Raw genomic sequence first — 19,536 nt, forward strand, 5'->3', positions numbered from 1 at the left:
CAGGAACAAAGCTGACATTTTGCTCTCTCGTCAGTCTGACTCTGGCAGCTATTTCAATGGATTGTGAACAAGCATGGGGAATATGGGTGTTATTTGAAGCCCCTAAAACCACAACAGTAGGCACTCAACAAACCATGGTAGGAGAATGAACGTGACAGGCTCAGAGGACAATGGAAAGACTGGCTTGATCTGAGCAGCAGGAGTATATTAAGTAGCTGAAATAAGGTTAGACGGATGGGGTGGCCCCAGCAATGGAAGACATACAAGAATGGCAGAGTTTGGAACTGATGTGGGGAGAAGGCTGAAAGTTTCTGAGCAGTGGAAGAGCATGAGGAAGGCAGTGCTTCAATTAGGTGGTAAGAATATGGCAGTGAGTTGTGCTGGAGACTCCAGGCAGAGAGCCTGGACCTGGAGGGCAACCAGTTGTGGTTTCCAGAATTCTCCAGTGAGGGTGGATGAAGGTCTGGCCTAGGGACATGGAAATGTGAATGGCAGTAAAGGGATACACAGGAGATTTCAAAGGGAAAACTGCCGGGATATGGTGACAACTGGGGTCTGGGAAGTGGAGAACCATTTTTGCCGCACTACTCTGAAAGAGGCAGATGCGCAGGCCTGGACGCTGCTGGGAAGTAGGGCTCAGACTTGGGCATGTTAAAACTGAGGAGTCCAGTGGATTTGTTCTCCATACCAGGGACACCAGATGCAAGGTAAGAAAGAGGCCCCAGTTGGCAGTTTGGGGAGTCAATACAGTCAGAGACAGCACACATTTGAAGGCCGCTAGGAAGAAGTTGGTGGAGATGGGAAACATGAACTTGGGGAGTAGCTAGGATGACAGGGGTGGGAGCAGGACCACAGGTGAGGGGTGGGAGGAAGAAAGAAGAGGGGTACTGCTCCTGGAGGGAGGGAAGGACAGGGTGAGGCTGCTAGCAAACGCTGGAGTCAAGACCTTTCCAGCAAAGCTGAGCTGCAGCCACCTTTCCTCTAGGAAATCCACAGTTGAACCCAAAGTAGCCTTCCCCACGCTGGCTGGTCTTCCGGGCCCTGCGCCCACTTTCTCGAGTTCTGGCTACAGTGACCTCGGGTTGTGGGGATCCCTCTGCACCTCCAGCCATCTATCTGCCGTGGGGGGCGGCTCGGCTCCCCAGGCTGCGGTGGGGGTGTAGGGCACCGCCGCAGCCCGCTGGAGCTGCGCAAGCCAGCAGCCTCTCCCGGGGGTGGGGTTTCAGCTCCCCCCCAACACACACATCCTCTGTCTTTGTTGCAATGTCCCCCATAATACCCCCTCTCTGCCTGTGCCTCCATGTCCTGGGGGCTGGGCCGGCAGCGGGGTTCGGGCGGCGCCAGGACGCACGCGGGCTCCCGAGAGCCAGGGATAGGGAGGAGGGAGCGGAGCCGGGAGCCGCGGGGCTGCTGCTGCAGAAGGGGGAGGAGAATGGGGAGGAGCTGGGGGGGCAGGCTGTCCGGGAAGGAGGGGTCTTAAGGGGCGGCGAGCCCAGGTCAGATTTCCTTCTAGGCAGGCAGGCGATCGGCGAACCTCCCACCTTAGAGCTTGCTGTAGCCACCCTGCCCCGCGCCCTCCGGAGACCGGGAAGGGGCCATGGTGAGATCTCCGTGCGGGACGTGGAGCTGAGCGTGGTGGCCGGGCCCCTCGGGGCGGCCGAGGGTGGCTGGGCCGAGGGGGCGAGCCTGCAGGACCCGAGGAAGTTTCCGGGGTCGGCGCGGGGCCGGGTGCCTTCAGTCTCGCTCTTGTCTCTTCGCAGATGTGGACACGCTGGCTCGCGCTCGTGCTGGTGGTGGTCGCCTGGGTCCACGCCGAGGTAGGTGAGCGGCTGAGGAGGTCCGAACTCGGGCTCGCGGGCCACTGGGGTGTGCGGGTGGGGCGGGCGGTGGTGCGTCCCAGGGATGCTCTCCCGTGAGACTAGGAGTTTCTGAACGTGGGGTGAGGGGGCGCTCCGAGAAGGAATGCTACTTACGAAACTTGAACCTCAAAATCACGAAAAGAAGTTTGGGCCGTAAGCGGGAGCCCCACCGTGGCTAATATGGAGGGAGAGTGGGGAGGGGGAGAGCGGACTAGCTGGGCCGTTTGGGACGGAGGCGGCGACAAGAGCAGCAGCTGAGTTCAAAAAGGCGCCTTGAGTTTTTTCTTTTACTTAAGAGGAAATCGAGAAGAATTAGGGACTTTTCCTTTCCGAGTCTGTCTCCTCGGGTTGGGGGTGGGGGCGGGACACTCCCCACAAAATACTAAGAGTTTTCTTTTAAGGCGGAATAAAGTTTTTTCTCTTTTGTAAAGTGAGATTATAATTCCCTGAATTGTCTTCTTCCTTTGTAAAGTGCCCCGGATTTTGTGTTATCAGGGCCATATAACGGCCTTGTAAAATCTCCAAATTTCCCTTAAACTAGCATTGCGCAAGTCTGAGCCGTCCATTGCTCTGCTCCTGGAGGGCTTGGCGTTTTCAGTCGCAGTATATCAGTGCTTTTTTTTGGTAATGTTTTTCTTTTCAACTCCAGTGACCTTCCTGAGACACTACAAACAAACCAACAAACCCGTTCACTCACAAGCCCCTCCATTAACTCAAAGGTTTATGGACAGAAAATAAACAATTCTAAATTCCCTGGGCACTAGTCTCCAGAAAAGTGAGGTCAGAAACCAAACATTTGATAATTATGGCAGGAAATGTGGAAGGAATTAAAAAGCATGAGGGAGAAGAAATGGAATGTACATTACAAAAGAAATAGTTCCCTAGTGGGTGGTTATTCTCCCACTTTGAATTTTTTTTCTTCATATTACAGTTTAGCCCCACCCTTAGCACCACGCAGTTTGACTCTGCCCAGAAAAATCATAAAAGCATGCAAGGTCTTAAAGATTGAAAAAATATACACATTATACTGAACTCTCATTTAATTTACTATTACAGTGTTGATTGAACTGGAAACATGGGCTGTTTTAAAATGAAATAAAAAATAGCCAAAATTTATTGGATATCTACTTTGCATTATAATAAAACTCCATTTTAATGATGAGGAAACTGAGTCATAGAGGTTACATAATTTGTCCAGTGCCCCAAACTGCAAACTGCTAGATGGTAGGGGTAGGATTTGAACCCAGTCTAGCATCACACCCCAGGCTCTTAGCCTGCGAAGGACCTCACATAATTGCTATGTACTTATTGTATAGCAGATATTGGGCTGCATGCATCATTTCTTTTAAAGCTTCTCCAATTTTGCAAGGTTTGTTTTGTTATCCCCATTTTACAGAGGAAGAAACAGATTTAGGGAGATTAGGTAACTTGCCCCAGGTCATATAGCTAGTTAATTCTGAAGAAAGATCTGAACCCAGCTCCCTCTGCCTTTGGAGCCCATCTTGAAACCCAGATCAGCTTCTCAAGCATTTTGTTTGCCAAGATTTGAATTTGCGGGAGTATCCCTCTTCACTGGCTGATTAAGCCCTGGCTAAGGAACGCTCTTCCTTCCCTGCTGTGGCCCTCAAAAGGCAGCTGCAGTCCAGTGATGGATGAGGGAATTCCTGGTTGGTTTTATGGCAGGTTTAGGAATTGCCCTCTAGTGTGTGAAATCTCTCTATGAACTGGAATGCAAATGTGAGGTGAGAGGAGGCTATGGGTTCTGTCTTCACAAAGCTGTGTGGCTGGCCCAAGGTCCTGGATCTTTTCTAGGCAGCCTATGCCACACTCCCTCCCTGGTGCATTGCTGGGAAAAGCTTAGCTTTCAAGGAAGTTCCCTCAGCAGTAATTTCCTGCTTCAGGTGGAACAGAGAGTACTCTCACGGAATTCCCAGGCAAAATCCATGGGGAAAGAGGCAAAATCAAGAAGTGCTGAGATATGAATGAAAACTGAGGAAGTTGGTGTAGAAAGAAGGCTGTCAGCTCAGGGTATGTGAGGAGTGAGGACTAGGTATGATCTAGGTTATGTTTCATGACTCCAGATTATTAAGGATTATCTTTTAATCAATCCAGTCTCTTGGTGTCTGGCCCTAGTAACATTCAGCAAGTTTTTAACCCATGTTTTAATAATATACCTTCAATTATTAATTAAAAGGTGAATTAACCGTAACAATTTAGATATTCTTTTAAGCATTTTATCATGCAGTTAACAGTGCTTGCGGTAGAATTTTTTCCCCTTGTTAGTTATAGCAACATATAGCAAACAAAGCCACATAATGATATTTACAGGGTTTATTGACGTGAATTCACTTTCGTGGACTTCAGGGCTAAAATTGTACAAATATTGTTGAACTTTTTAAAAATGAAATTTAGAAAATAAACTGAATTTTCTTGGTGCTTTGTGGTTGAATACAAACACAAGGACTCAACTCAGCATATTTCTTTAAAGTGTGTTGCCTGACAAATCACATTGCTATTTGAAGAAACCAAGCCTTTGGAATATTAGACCCTCAGCATCAGAGGTGTCCCAAACTTGGGAAAAGGTGGTTGTCATCATTATTAATGCCGGTCTATAAATCCTGTTTGGTTAGATTCAAGAATCTAGCAACAAACCTCATTAAGGAAGGTGTTATAGGTTGAATGTTTCCCATGGTCTCTTACTTACTTGGCACCTCCTGGTTGCTTTTTTGATTGCTTCTTCTCTTTATCACTTTCTCTTTTAATTCTCCATCACCACCTGAGCTCACACCCATGCACTCTATTTAGACTCTGCTTGAAAGGCATCTCTTGATGAGCATATATTAGCATCTGGTATGGATGAGGATTGGGGGTCACAGCAGCAGAGGGAGTGCTTCAACTAACAATTGCACAGCTACCCTTTTCTAGATTCTGTTGGGAGGGGGTTGTGTGGGTCTCCTCACTCTCCCTCACCCATCCCCCTCCCACTGAGAATTACTGTAGTCGACATGAGAGCCATTGACATGTGGCCAGTGGCTCACACGTTGAGAACCCTGGCATTAGTGCATGTGCCCTTGAATCTCAGTAGATGCGTTTGAGTTCACTCCAGCATGGCAGACTGGTGGGGACCCTGTGGCCCAACCGCCTGGTTTTGAAAGACAGCTTTGACAAGTGCCCGGGCACATTCCCACTCTCCCTTGGTGGTTGATTCTGCTGGAACTCTGATTCCCAGCATTCCAGATCTATATAGTCATCATGATAAGTCACGTAAGTACAGGGAACTGATTCACAGATCAGAACACTCATTCCAGCCAGGGAATACTTGACCCACGAACTGTAAGTGCATTCATTATTTAACATAATAGTAACAAGGACAGGAACAATTTTACAGACAGACAAGAAGATTATTAGGGCATTGTCATGCAGGGCGGCCTGCAGGGTCTCAGCTCCCGCTCCCCACATAACAACTCAGAACATGGTGAGGCCAAACAGGAACACCCATGGAGCCATAGATAGGGGAGTCATACCACTATATTCTCACTGGCAGCATCCGCCTCTCTGCAATCCGCTCTTGCTAGCTCAGCCACCATCTTCTTGCTAGCCCCCATTTGCTGCTAGCGTAGCCACAGCAGTTATATTAGTGGCCAGTGGCTCACTGGTTACAGCTGACGGCCAACTAGCCACAGCTGACGGCCATCTACTACCTGAGCCAGCACCCCTCCACATGAGGCCGAGAGCCTGGAAACTGCTCTCTGGGGCTCTGTCCCCACAGGCATTGTCCCTCTAAAGCCAGATTTCTTAACCTGACTTATACCCTATTATCAATTTTGTTGGCCAATGTAGGGTCTCTTCCATATTCTTTAGAATTACTCAAATGGTGGATTCAGGCAGGCCTAGAGTCTGGCCCACATCTGACTTCTTGGAACTATAGGAAAACTAGGGTTTTAATATCCATCTTGTACATTAACCACTAAAATAATCTCTTGTTTGTTTATCCTTTGGCAAATAAACTACTTGCTGTGATTATAAAGACTATTGTTGGAAATTAGGATGTTAAAACATAGTAGGACTCTGCTGAATAGCCAAAACAGGTGGATAAGTGTCCTGCAAATTGAGGCCCTGACCATTGAAAATGTCTTTAGAAGGAGGACATGTTACAATTCCCATAGAAGTCTCTGGATTGGGTGATGGAAAGCAGGAGTCAGTTCCCAGGCTCAGAGGAGCTAGTTGGGGAGGAGCTGTGAGGTGGAGAAGATCGAGTGCGTGGGCTGCAGTGGATGTAATGTCCCAAAGAAGAAAATAAAGACAGTGAGGCATGAAGGCGTGTTTCCAGGAGAGTGGAGAAAGTAAAGGATGAGCTGTAAATACCAGTGGTCATGAATGGAGAATTGGAAATGTCACAGTAGCTTTTTCCTACTCTTCTTCAAATAACTGGACATGTAGACATAAAATTTCTAGCAGCCACAAATAGTATTAGTTTAATGATACCAGATATTATAGGATTGAAAAAGTACTTACACTTAGATGGGTTCATTTTGTAAGCCAGGTGATTAATGTCCTGTAGGTTAAGTGCATACTTTCCTCTAAAGTGCTATCTTCTGACGCCTGTGACTTTGGTGCAGGGTCCTTTCTCCAGGATTAAGGGCACGGCCTTCCTTTCATGGTGCCCGTCAGGCAGTATTCTTTCTACAGGCTGAGCACACCCTACACACAGGGCAGAGTCATGCATGAAGTACAAGACATCGTCTCTGCCTTCAGGTTGTTTGCAATCTAATGGGGGCCAGGCGTTTTCAACTGTGGCAGCTATAATGTATATTTTTATAACTAGATGGTGAAACAAGTATCTTTCCAATTATTGTTATTGCTTTTTAAAATATTAACATAGGGCTTCTCTTGATTTTTAAAGTTCTTTTACATTAGTAAATGTAATGTCTAGCTTGATGAACTTTTACATATGGATACACCCAGGTAGCCACCACCCAACCAAAGCTGAGGGAGTCGTTGCAGAAAAGAGGCTAAGAACTCAGGGTTAAAATGGAAAAAGGGAAGAGTAGTTATGATTAAGGTTACATTTCATTAGTCAACAATCATTATGGTGTAATTAGTTCAATCTCTTGATGTGTGACCTAGTAATAGTGTTTAATTCATTTTTAACTATTGTAAACCTTTAATAATTAATGAAAAGGTAAATTAACCCTATCAATATGAGATTTGCAAGTTGAATATTATTGTAAGCATTTTATCTTCTACTTAACAGTGCCTGCAGTAGAAAACTGTTTTCTTTTTTAGCTACAAGGACATATAGCAAACAGTTAAATATATTCTTCATTGACATGACTCCATTTCAGCAAATTTTGGATCAGCTTTGGGGAAGCTGACTTGACTACTTTGCAGTTGGATATTCCAAAGCTCAATATAATCTATACTGAAAAATGAAATCAAGGAAAGAAACTCAAATAATTCTATTTGACCACTTTGCCCTGGTCATTTTTACTTTTAAAGGGACTCTACGTAAGATGACTATAAAATTATTTATAATAGGTAAGAACTTAAAACCTATTATTAATACATATCCAAAAATAGAAGAGTTAAGAGTTAACAGCAATATGTGCTACTAACAGTTATGTTTACAAAAATTTGTAAAGCTCTGGCAAATTATTATGATCTAATTTAAAAAGCAGAATACCCCTCACTCCAATGTTTTATCTTCACAACTGTGTGAAAATTTATACAAAAGTATAACAAAATGTCTTGAAATCCATCATGAGGATTCTTCTGACCCCTCTCCTTTTTCAAGAGGAATTTACCCTCTTCATATATGCTATTTTAGTTAAATAAAGTTAATATGTTATTTTCTGATAAAATATGAAAATATGCTCATAAAAAGATTATAGAATATAGAAAAGACTAGAGCAAATAATTAAATTACCAATAATCCCACAACCTAAAGATAAAACAGCCCTTCATCTGTCCTTTCAGAGAAATCAGTCAACAGATGTGTGTGATGAGCCTACTAACACTGTAGACAATAAAAATAAGTACCTTCCAACACAATGCAATAAATAACCTGCCGAGATAGCACAAACATGGCACGCATGTCACCACCACCCTCTCCCTTACCCATGACAGACATTGCTAATCAACCATAGAATTCTTTCCTTATGAGCCTGGGGGAGGTTTGAAAATCCTTCTCCGCAATGTTCTAGGTAGCCACTAGCAATCAATTGGTCTGTACATGAGATGAAAGTTTGTCTGATGGTGGAGCGAAGGTAGAATGGCCACCATAATGAGAAGGTATCTTCAGACCAAAAGAACGAATTAGGCAACTCCACAGAGTACAACAGAATTTATTTTAAGGTGATTTACTTATGGGAAGATTGGGTTGGAGCAGAAAAGACCCAGTAATCTATGCCGATTATTCTCCACTAATAGACGCCTGTTACAGTACTTTTTTTTATAGTATAACTCAGGTATTAATGATTGACAAAACAAAGGGACAAATAATGTAGTAGCACCAGGGGCCATACCTCCTGGTGGTGGTGTGATAGATGATTACTTATAATCGATACTATTGCCCCTTTGATGTTTATCTCAGTTGTTATGCCATTCCAGATATGACTAACAAAATTATTTATGGCTACATTTTAAGAAACACATAATCATCAACTAGAAATCTTTGATAGGTTTGCCACGGACAGTGAGGCTGGTCAAAGGTCACAGTATGAAACTTAAAAATGAAATGAAATTTGGGACACAGAGGAGTTGGTTTTGTTCATATCTATATCAATACAGAGATATTTTCCATTACTACTAGAAAAGTCAATACAATTTGACAAACATTGGTGTACCTTTAGCCAAAATTAAGGTGATTAGAAGGCAGAGTTTGGGACTGTGACATGGGGTTATAGGTGATAGGACCAGAGTAGAAAATGGATGAAAACAGCACTACATTCCTAGCCCAGGCTTCTAAGTTCTTTTAATGAATTTTAACACCTTAAAGTAAGGCCATCAACAAAAATATGGTAATGAGAATTTTCGTGGCTGTTCTGATGGAGTCAACAGTCGCTCTTGTTAAGGCTCTAAGAGCTGCTGCTATCATAGATAACAGCTTCTGCCTTAGCAGCCATCAGGCAATAACCTGCTAATAGAAAGCTCTTTGGGTAGTTGGAATTCCAAATATATCCTATAAATCTACATTTTCTGCTGTGGTTGGAGGATTTCCATGTAATCTCTTCACTGACTTTTTATATGCTCATTTGGAAGCCATCACCAATAAGCTATTCCCAGGATTAAGTCTGAATTTATGACCCTTAAAATGTCCCCTGAATACTCCTCGACACTATTTGTGACCAATTAAGCTGTTGCAAAAACAAGTCATGTGACACATGGTAAAAGCCATGACATGTTGCAGGGCTCAATTTATACATGTGTATTTCACGGGATCTTGGCTTGAATTGATGTAGGGAAGAATGTCTTTTTGTCTTTCCTTTTCTTTGTGTTCAAGATTTAAAATCCTTGTGTCTGAGGCAAAATTTGTCTTATTCCCCCACAGTCTTTCCTTCTATCCTTCAACGGTAGTAAATGAGTGTAAATTATTAATCTACAAAAGTGTCAGACATTACGCTAGTCATTTTGCACAAATGCAAACGAATCATTTGGAATTAAAAGGCATACCATACATGGAAAAACTGGGGACCTGAACACTAGCGTGCTGAAAAATGGACCGGTTCCTATGGTCTGCTGCTAGTCACACAGCACTCTAAAGCTTGTTGACTGATGCCTCGGATTCACCACAGTCGAGTGAAGTAAGCTCCCGTAGAGGAAACCCCAAGTCCAGCGAGTCTGCATGGACTTGTGCACTCCCTGAAAACTTAAAATTACTCTTGAAAAAAAAAAAAAGAAAAGGAGCAGACAAACTAAGAGGGACGGGGGAGGTTGTAAAAGGTTTGTGAAAAAAATCTTCAGAGAGTTCACGTGTGGTTAAGCTAAATATGATTAATTAAGTAAATCTGAATATCAAAAGTAAGCTGGTGCAAGATTAGAGTTACGTTTTCCCTTTCTGCTAAGTAAGACTGTTAGACTGTTGGTCTGCTACTGATACTATGGAAAAGTTTTCTGCCAACAAATAATTAAATAATAAAAATAAAAGGCAGACCATATAGGTCCGTCCCTATTCTGCAGGAGCTGCTACCACCATAGGTACTGTACAGCTCAAATGCACCTGTACAGTAGGCCAAATCTATGGCTTTTGCAGAAGTTACCACCCCCTTCCCCACCTCTTGCCACTGGTTCAGAAAACCCTGTAATGCGACAGTGGGATGAATGGCTTCTCAGAATTTGAGAGGCTCCACTAGAGTTGCTGGGGCCATTTAAGCCTGTCCACCTTGACCACTTGACCAGTCTGTCCAGTAGGGGTTAGTTTTTTTGTGTGTGGAATTTATCTAAAATTGTGTCTGTTCCTGGAGTGCTGGTGCTTTTCTCTGATTTCCCATTTTTGTGTCACTCGAGCCTCCCACTCTGTTCCTTTCTTCCTTCTCTTCTCTCATTCTCATATCTGGGTGTTTCCAACTCTTTTCTTTTACATGGACCTTCTTACAGAACTTTCTCATTTTTTAAGAAGGACCTTATAAAACAATGAAAGAGTCCTTGACTTAGAATTCCTGCTCTGCCCCTTTCTTGCTTTTTAAAAGCCATCTAATGTCTGTGACTACAGATTCAGTTAAGAGCGAGGGCATTGGGGTAGTGGAGTGGGTTTGAATTCTGGTGTCGTCTGGCTGTGAGACCTTGTGCAAGTTACTTAACCTCCCTGAGCTCACGTCCCTCATCTGTAAAATGGGAATAATGGCTATCTCTCTGCCTGTCTATCCAATTCAATTATGGAAACGATTTCCTCTACTTATGGCTCATAATCAACACCAAACATCCGCAAAAGATGAAGTCCCTCTCACCAGTCCTTACTAGGCACTGGCAATGTTTTTAGTGTGTTATGATTTCAACAACAGAATTCTCAATTTACACATTAATATCCTCTTGGCATTGTCTGTATTTGTACAACCTGCGGTGCTGGCTCAGGCGGTTACTCTGTTTACTGATTTATCCTTGAAAGGAAGTATAGGATAATGGTTTGGCACTCAGGCCTTGAAGCTAGATTACTGAAAATCTAGTACTGCCCTTATAGCCCTAGGACCTTGGGGAAGTTACTTAACCTCTCTGGGCCTATTTCCTCATCTAAAAACTGGGCCTACTAAAGAGTATTTATCCCATAGGTTAATTGTAAGAATCAAACAAGCTATTACATGTAAAGCAATTAGAAAAGTGGTTCAGAACATTGAGTGCAGTAAGTGTTAGCTATTATTATCATTCTTGTGGCGTCTCTATTTATTGGAAGACTTCCAAAAGCCATAGTGTGTGTGTGTGTGTGTGTGTGTGTGTGTGTGTATGTGTGTGTGTGTGTGTGTGTGTGCTCATGGCTTGCAGAAACCCCCTTGCCCCTTTTACTGTCTCCAGAGATTAAAGATTACCTTCTTTTTAAAAGACAACTGGGATATTTATTTCAGTGGGTGCCCAAAATTCATATCAGAACCCTTCTTCTGTTGAGCCAATCTTGCGTTCAGACTTCTAGATAGTGTTTCTTCTGTGAAGCCACAACCCTATCATTCCTCCAGGAAAAGAATTAAATACATACTCATTGAGCACCTCCTTTGAAATGGAGTGAACGAGAGAGAGAACTGGAAAGGGAAGGCGAGTGAAAAAAGGCAAAGAGAGGTGATCAAACCCCTCTGAAATTTTTCCACATTCAGTTTTTCACTCTCTTAAATCCCTCCTTAGAAGAAGGAGGTGATGAGGAGATCCAAGATGGAGCAGTATATAAATGCTGTGTTTGCCTTATCCCGTGAACACATCAAATTTACAACTAAATTATAGAACAATCAACCTGGAGAACCATCTGACATCTAGCTGATGTCAGATGATTCTGTTCAGATATCTAGCTGAACAGAAGTTTTATAACTAAAGATATAAAGAAGTCACATCGAGACTGGTAGGAGGGGCAGAGTGCAAAATGAGCTGGTCCCATACCCACATGTGGCGGTTGAAAATCAAGAGAGATATCTCAGCCACAGATGTTTCCCATGAAAGAGAGAAGGACCCCAGCCGCCTACACCAAGCTCCCCAGCCCGGAGTACTGGTGCTGGGAAGAGGATCCCCCCACAACATCTGGCTGTGAAAAACAGTGGGGATTCTGACCGTCCCAGATGGAAAGCTGCGGGAAACCCAGATGTCCTCTTAAACAGCCCGTTCACAGACTCCCTGAAAGGCACTCACCTTGGGCTCTGGTGGAGGGACAGTTACTCTGGATGCATCGGAGACATACAGGGGCCAACTGAGGTATGTGGTTTTGAGGGGAGGAGTGAAGGGACAGTCAGCATTTTCCCTGTGTAAGGTCCTTCTTCCCTGCAGCCAGTAGGCAGGTGCCATCTTTCCTGTGTTGAACCCGCCCCCAGCACAGCCAAATCTGAATCTGATTGTCCTGGTGAGCTCAACTGCTCTGCTCTGCTCTGCTGATTCACTGGGACCCCACCCTACCCAACTACCCCAACTCCAGAGGCACTTTCTTCTTGACCAGCCAGCCCCACCCACATTACACTCTTTCTTGGAACACTATCAGAATCTGGCAAGCCTCTGGCAGGCAGCAACTGGCCTCGGTGTGCTCTGAGACTTTTGCTGAGTAGCTGCAGGCTCCGTACTGGCACCAAACCAGAATTTACATTAACCTGGTGACCACAACTCTTCCCACTGAAGTGACTCTCTGAAACACTGCCTCACCCAACTTGCATACCGCATGAGACTTTATCAATGACAGAACCTTAAGGGAGCCAGCAGGTGGCAGCAGGCCTCAGGGTGTCCTGGCTTTTTGTGGAGCTACTCCAGGCCCTGGTACTGGTGGCAACTGTTCTTGGTTCATAGCATGGACTCTCTCATGTGCCTCTAGGTACAGCATAGGCAGCGACCAACTGTGGATTGCTTTGTAGCTCCTACCAGGTAGTCCCTGGCCAGTCATAGGCAGTGGGTGACCTGGGCCTGCACCAGAGCCCCTTTCAAGGGGCTCCAGAACCAACATACTTGAAGACTGGCTTTCAAACCACAGCAGAGCACCACCCAATTAACTTCACAAGCAGCACACACAAAGGGTGGTCTCAACAGGCACCAGAGCCCACTGGGACGAATACTGCTCCATGGGGTTAGCGTCCCACACAGCAGCCCATAATCTGTGGACATGGTTAAACCTCACAGCCAGTCAGCCTGAGGGTTAATACCACCCACTGACATGCCAACAACAAGCAAGGCTCAACTATAACAGGAGGGCACACACAACCGACACAAGGGACATTCCTGGAGCACCAGGCTCAGGTGACCAGGGAGACTGTGCCCCTCACCCCCACAAGACACCTACTACATAAGGCCGCCTGGCAAGACTGGGAGGCATAGCAGCTCTACTTAATAAATAGAAACAAACACAGGGAGACAGCCAAAATGAGGAAACAAAGAACTATGTCCCAAATGAAAGAACAGGAGAAAACTCCTGAAAAAGAATTAAATAAAATGAAGGCAAGCAACCTACCAGAGACAGAGTTCAAAACAATGGTTATAAGGATGCTCAAGGAACTTAGTGAGAACTTCAACAAAGAGATAGCAAGCATTAAAAAGGACATAGAAACCATAAAAAAGAATCAGTCAGAAGTGAAGAATATAATAACTGAAATGAAGAATGCACTAAAAGGAATCACCAACCGACCTGATGAAGTAAAGGATCAAATCAGTGATTTGGAAGACAAGGTAGCATAAAACACCCAGTTAGAACAGCAAAAAGAAAAAAGAATCCCCCCCCACCTCAAAAAATGAGGATAGTTTAAGAGACCTCTGGGACAACATCAAGTGTAACAGCTTTCGCATTATAGGGGTACCAGAAGGAGAAGAGAGAAAGCAAGGGATTGAGAATTTATTTGAAGAAATAATGACTGAAAACTTTCCTAACCTGGCGAAGGAAATAAACACAAGCCCAGGAAGCACAGAGGGTTCCAAAAACAATGAACCTAAACAGGCCCACACCAGGACACATTATAATTAAAATGGGAAAGTTAAAAATAAAGAGAATCCTAAAAGCAGCAAGAGGAAAGCAGTTAATTACGTATAAGGGTGATCCCATAAGATAGTCAGCTGATTTCTCAACAGAAACTTTGCAGGCCAGAAGTTATTGACACAAAATAGTCAACCTGATGAAAAACAAGGATCCACAATCATGGGTACTCTACCCAGCAAGGATATTTAAAATCGAAGGACAGATAAAGAGCTTCCCAGAAAAGAAAAGCTAAAGGTGTTCGTCCACACCAAACCAGTATTACAAGGAATGTTAGAGGGACAACTTTAAGATGGGGGGAAAAAAGATAAAAGTATGAATAATAAAATGGCAATAACTGCCAATCTATCAACAATTGCTTGCAATGTAAGTGCATTAAATGATCCAATCAAAAACATAGGGTGGCTGAATATATAAGAAAACAAAACCCTTATATCGCTGCCTACAAGATATTCACTTCAGATCAAAAGACACACACAAACAGAAAGTAAAGCAGATGGAAAAGATTATTTCATGAAAATGGAAATGAAAAGAAAGAAAAAAACTGGGGTAGCAACACTTATGCCAGACAAAATAGACTTTAAAACGAAGACTATATAGCAAGAGACAAAGAAGGACCCAGTAATTCCACTTCCTGGTATTTATCTGAAGAAACCCAAAACGCTACTTCGAAGGGTCGTGTGCCTCCATATGTTCATTGCAACATTGTTTACAATGGCCAAGATGTGGAGGCAGCCTGGGTGTCCATCGATGGAAGAATGGATAAAGAGGAGGTGGTACATATATACGATGGAATATTGCTCAGCCATAGAAGAGAGTGGGTTCTTGCCATCTGCAGAAGTATGGATGGACCTGGAGGGTATTGTGCTGAGTGGCGTGTGACACAGAGAAAGACAGATGCAATGTGATTTCGCTTATATGTGGAATCTAAAGAACAAAATAAACCAACAGAACAGAAACAGGCTCATAAATACTTATGGTTGCCAGATGGGAGAGGGTTGGTGTGGTGGCTGAAAAAGGGGAAGGGATGAAGAAGAACAAATTGGTTATTACAAGGATTGAGGATATAGGGGATGTAGGGTATAGCATAAGGATTGTAGTCAGCGATACTGTAATTACGTATAGTGTCAGGTGGGTACTAGATTTATTGGGGTGATAGATGGGAGGGGAGCTGGGGGCAGAGTGAAGAGGGGGAAGAGATTAAGAAGTACAAATTGGTAATTACAAAATAATCATGGGATGTAAAGTAAAGCATAGGGAATATAGTCAATATGGTAATAACTAGGCATAGTGACAGGTGGGTACTACACTTAATCAGGAGGATCACTTATTAAATTATACAAATGTCTATCCATATGCTGTACACCTGAAATTAATATAAAATAATATTGAATGTCAACTGTAACTGAAAATTAAAAAGGGGGGGAAAGGTGAAGGGGAATAAGAGATCCAAATTTCCAGGTATAAAACAAATAAGTCATGGGGATGTAATGTACAGCATAGGGAATATAGTCAATAATATTGTGATAGCGTGGTACAGTGTCAGATGGTTGCTGGACTTATCATGGTGATCACTTCTTCAAGTACATAAATGTTGAATATCGTGTATACCTGAAACTAATATAATACTGCATGCGAACTATATTTTTCATAAAAATCTTTAAAAAAATAAGGAGGTGACTACCTTGGATTTTTTCTGATATGCTCATTTTCATATATTCTTGCTGTAGTTCCCATAGTACATCTGTTACTGGGCCACAAATTCTAAATTTGGGGGTTGGAAAAATATGATCAGTCAAAAGAATAAAACCTTTTGCCTTCATTGTTTGAAAAATAAATATCTCCTCTGAAAGACTGAGTAGGGAGTATTCATGGAGCAGGCTGCATTTGTTCCTTTGGGAACCACGGCAACGCTTTGGGTGTTTTGCACACAAACCTTGAGTCTGGGCACTGCTGTGTCTGGCGGCCAGCCCCAACTGCAGCCTCACGTGACCACCCATTCCCAGGCCATGTGGCTGGGTCTCTGTTGCTCCCCGTGTTGCTCTTTGCTTTCCTCTTTGTGTTTCCCCTCCGCCTTCTTGTCTCTCCTTTATCATCTTCCTTCTCCGCCATTACAGAGAGGTCATCCTGGAGGGCTGCATTAGGTGCTGCCAAAATATCCCCAGACCACCGGGTTCACATTTTATGCAGAGAGAAAGCTATACAAAGTCTTAGTGCGTTATTTTGCTTCACCCATCTGGGACAAAGTAAATTTTCACAGTAACTGAAGAAAGGAAAGTGAGAAGTATCATAAACCTGTTCTCCGTCAGGCACTGAGTGACTAACACACAGACCCCATCCCTAAGTCAATTGCAGTCCAGTGAGAGAGGCAGACAGTGGCACAGGGTGAGTGATCCAGGGTGGTGAGTGCTAGGACAGGGCAGAGAACCAGTCCTGGGGGCGTCCAGGAAGGCCTTCAAGAAGGAGGAGCCCCACAAGCTGAGCCCTGAGAAATGACTGGTAGTTAGCCGGGCAACAGGCTGGAGAAGAAGGAGCCTTGTCATTGAATTCTCACAACCTGATAATGAAGTTATTATAAGCTTCATTTTCATCAGTGAAGAAACTGTGGCTCAGAGGCTTCAATTAGTTACTCAAAATCAGACCCCTAATAAATAGTAAAGCCAGGACTTCAACTGTCAAGGCAAATGCTCTGTGTTCTAGGCCCACTGTGTCTTATTTCTGAAAGCGACTTTGAAAACAAACCCCAAACCATTTTTTTCTAGGTAACAGGGACTCAAAAAAAAAACAACAAAAAAAAAACTGTACAGATCTCTTCACATTACATCAGCTGTTAAGTGCCTGGATCGACACTTCAGGCCTGGTCATTCTGGCCACATAGATATGGGCATAGTTGCGACTTGGTTCAGGTCCAGCTGCTTCTCTGGCTCCCACTGACGTGTAGTTGTTCCATCAGAGCACTTGCAGCATAATGGTCAGCGGCTCACATATTTTGAGGCAGTTCCTTTGTCTTCCAGACATACCCACAACTGTTTCACATTGAATAAGACCAAGTTTCAAGGCAGGTCTAAGAGTCCAGCTGAGTTGCTCAGTATGGTTGTTCAGGTTGTCTACTGCACCAGTGAGGCTGGCCAAGGGGGAAAATGGGGCTGACTCCATCCTGCATTCTGCTTACTAGGCTATGTGCCCTGGCATAGGGTTTGTCTGCTCACCCAGAGGATGGAGCACCTTTTTTTTCTAAGTGATGTTCAAAGCTCCCAAACCCAACATTTTCTCTCATATATATGATGTCTTTTGGAATGGTCCACTTCTCCATCTGTACATTTTATAAATTGACATCATTCAGTCTTATAAAATTTTCACAAGAGGCCTCCATCAAAAGCCAGTTCTGTATTTTTGTGGATTTTCCTCATGGATTAGTTAAGATGCTATAAATAGAAATTTAAAAGATCTGCTTTTTTGTACCCACTAATGTGCTACTTTTGGCTGTTGCCCAACTCTGTCTAGTTTGGGAACTATGATTCCCCAGGAATTAAGAAATGCATTCCTAGCTTCCCTCTAATTGCTGGATTAGCACAACTTCCCACAGCTGAATTCCAACCCCAAGGAAGAAATGCCTTAGACTGTGAATTCCCAACCTGGAGCCTGTCACAGGTTGTGTCATGTGTTTGCATTAGCTTGAACAAAAAGTAAGCAGGCTTTCCGGCCTTGCTCCCCCTCCTCCCCACACCCCCCCTCTGGAGAGGCCAGTTAACGTCTAGACAGTGTCTGCTTGGCACTGCGCCTTTTAAGCACAATCTGTACTGTTCTGCAGCTCTGACTTGGTTCCTCTCTTCACTCGTTCCCCCAGTTTTCTTAGTCAACCTTACACTGTCTTGGGGGGACTGGTATGACCTCATACATAAGAATCAAGTGAGTGAATTTATGAGACTGTCAGGATTCCACTGTCTTGAGAGGTTCAGAGTTGAGAAAATACCACCAGTGCTGCCTGAAGCTGTTATTGAGTGTCCAGAGATCCCTGGAGTGAGCTGGCTTCAAACAAGCCTCCATTGATTGGCCAGAAGTGGGCTGGAGTGAATAATCAGGACAGGCAGGCACCCAGGTAATAAGCCTCATACCTTCCATTGGTAGTGTGAACTTGGGCAAGTCACTGGATCCCTCATCTGCAAAATATGGGGTTTAGAGTAGGTGAGCTCTAAAACCTAGTTCTGAAATCCTATTCATAAAACAGAAGGCAGACATTTTAGGTTGGATTATACAAATTATTCTCCTTAATGAAGTTCGGATAGTTGATTAGCCCCTGTCTTAATTGACCACCCAGGAAGGAGCATCTTGAAAGAGAAGCTGGTGCAGGAATGGAAAAAGAGAATGAGTAAAAGGGACACGTGTTGTGTCCCTTACTTCCTCCTGCGTGTGTAGAGCGCAATATGAGCAGTACAGCCTGTGGCACCAAACACTCCTCATGCCCAGGAATCCCAAATGCTGTTTACTCTATAGAAAGGAATCGCTTGATTTTCCACTTCAAAAACCAGCCAGTGCTCAACAACAGTGGGCAAAAAATGAAGAATGCTGGGTCTCCGTGGGGTTGAGCAAGGAAGTGAAAATAAAGAAAAAGGCAACCCAAAATTCCAAAGCGTGCAACTTGAGCTTTTATCAAACTTATTAAAAAAACAAAAACAAACAGAACTCTCTTCTGACTTTTGTGAATGTTCATATTTTCTTTTAAACAAAACGATGCAGTATTGAAATGGCTGTATGAAAACAGTTGTCTGAAAATGTTGCATGGACCTTCATTTTGTTTCCTGGAACGCTTCTTGCCTTCTCCTCACGTTACCTGACCGTGACCAGAATCCTGGGCTTCCTGAGCAGGTATTGATGAAGTCGCTGTCCTGGTCCCCATGCCCTTTTCTCTAAATCGGTTCAGGGTTTTTGTTCCAGATGAAGGCACTAACTAGTCTTTGGCCTTGACCTCAGTGGTTAAATTAAGTGACTTGCTAGGGTGAATGCAGTAAGGAAACAGAGACCAATGTGTATGGTTCAGTGCTGCTTAAATGCTTGGTACCTTACCTTCACTCCAGTTCCCGAACCCCACCAGATGATCCCAGTATCCTCAAGTGTGCTGACTCAGCCGTGAGTTGGGGGCCAGTGCAATGTTGCATGTGGCTTTCCTAATAGGACTACTTGTACAGTGTCAGAATTGAATTAAATTTGTCTGTGCTCCAGGGCAGGCTATATACACAAACACATACACTCATAAATTGCACTACTTAATTGACTTAAATTTCACCACTTGGAAAACATGACCATCTACCTATAGTTCAAATATACTTTCCTCACCAAAACAAGTTCCTATGGAAACCAATGAAGGGAAGCATGTATGTTATTATATTTTCCCTTAATTTGACTGTTTTGCTTAACTTAGTTTTTGACTTCTGTTAAAACTGTGCCGATTCCTTTCTGAGCCTCAGCACATAGAAAATCATAATGAGTGCTTATTTTTGTGGTTGTGAAGTTTGCTTCTTAATGGACATTAACATAATCAATGTA

The 19,536-nt window shown here is 43.7% G+C and overlaps 1 protein-coding gene across 1 annotated transcript in view; it reads left to right on the forward strand.

Moving 5' to 3' along the window:
* The first annotated feature begins 1,460 nt into the window (after nucleotides 1-1,460).
* The window catches only part of FSTL1 (follistatin like 1), a 56,832-nt gene continuing 38,756 nt past the window's right edge, over nucleotides 1,461-19,536 (forward strand). Inside the window, exons 1-2 of the mRNA XM_019729648.2 lie at nucleotides 1,461-1,600; nucleotides 1,761-1,817. Of these exons, the coding sequence (XP_019585207.2) occupies nucleotides 1,598-1,600; nucleotides 1,761-1,817 (60 nt within the window). The 5' untranslated portion in view covers nucleotides 1,461-1,597. The remainder of the gene's footprint in view (nucleotides 1,601-1,760; nucleotides 1,818-19,536) is intronic.

This window comes from Rhinolophus sinicus, linkage group LG01 (assembly GCF_036562045.2).
Source record: "Rhinolophus sinicus isolate RSC01 linkage group LG01, ASM3656204v1, whole genome shotgun sequence".
Classification (NCBI taxonomy): domain Eukaryota; kingdom Metazoa; phylum Chordata; class Mammalia; order Chiroptera; family Rhinolophidae; genus Rhinolophus; species Rhinolophus sinicus.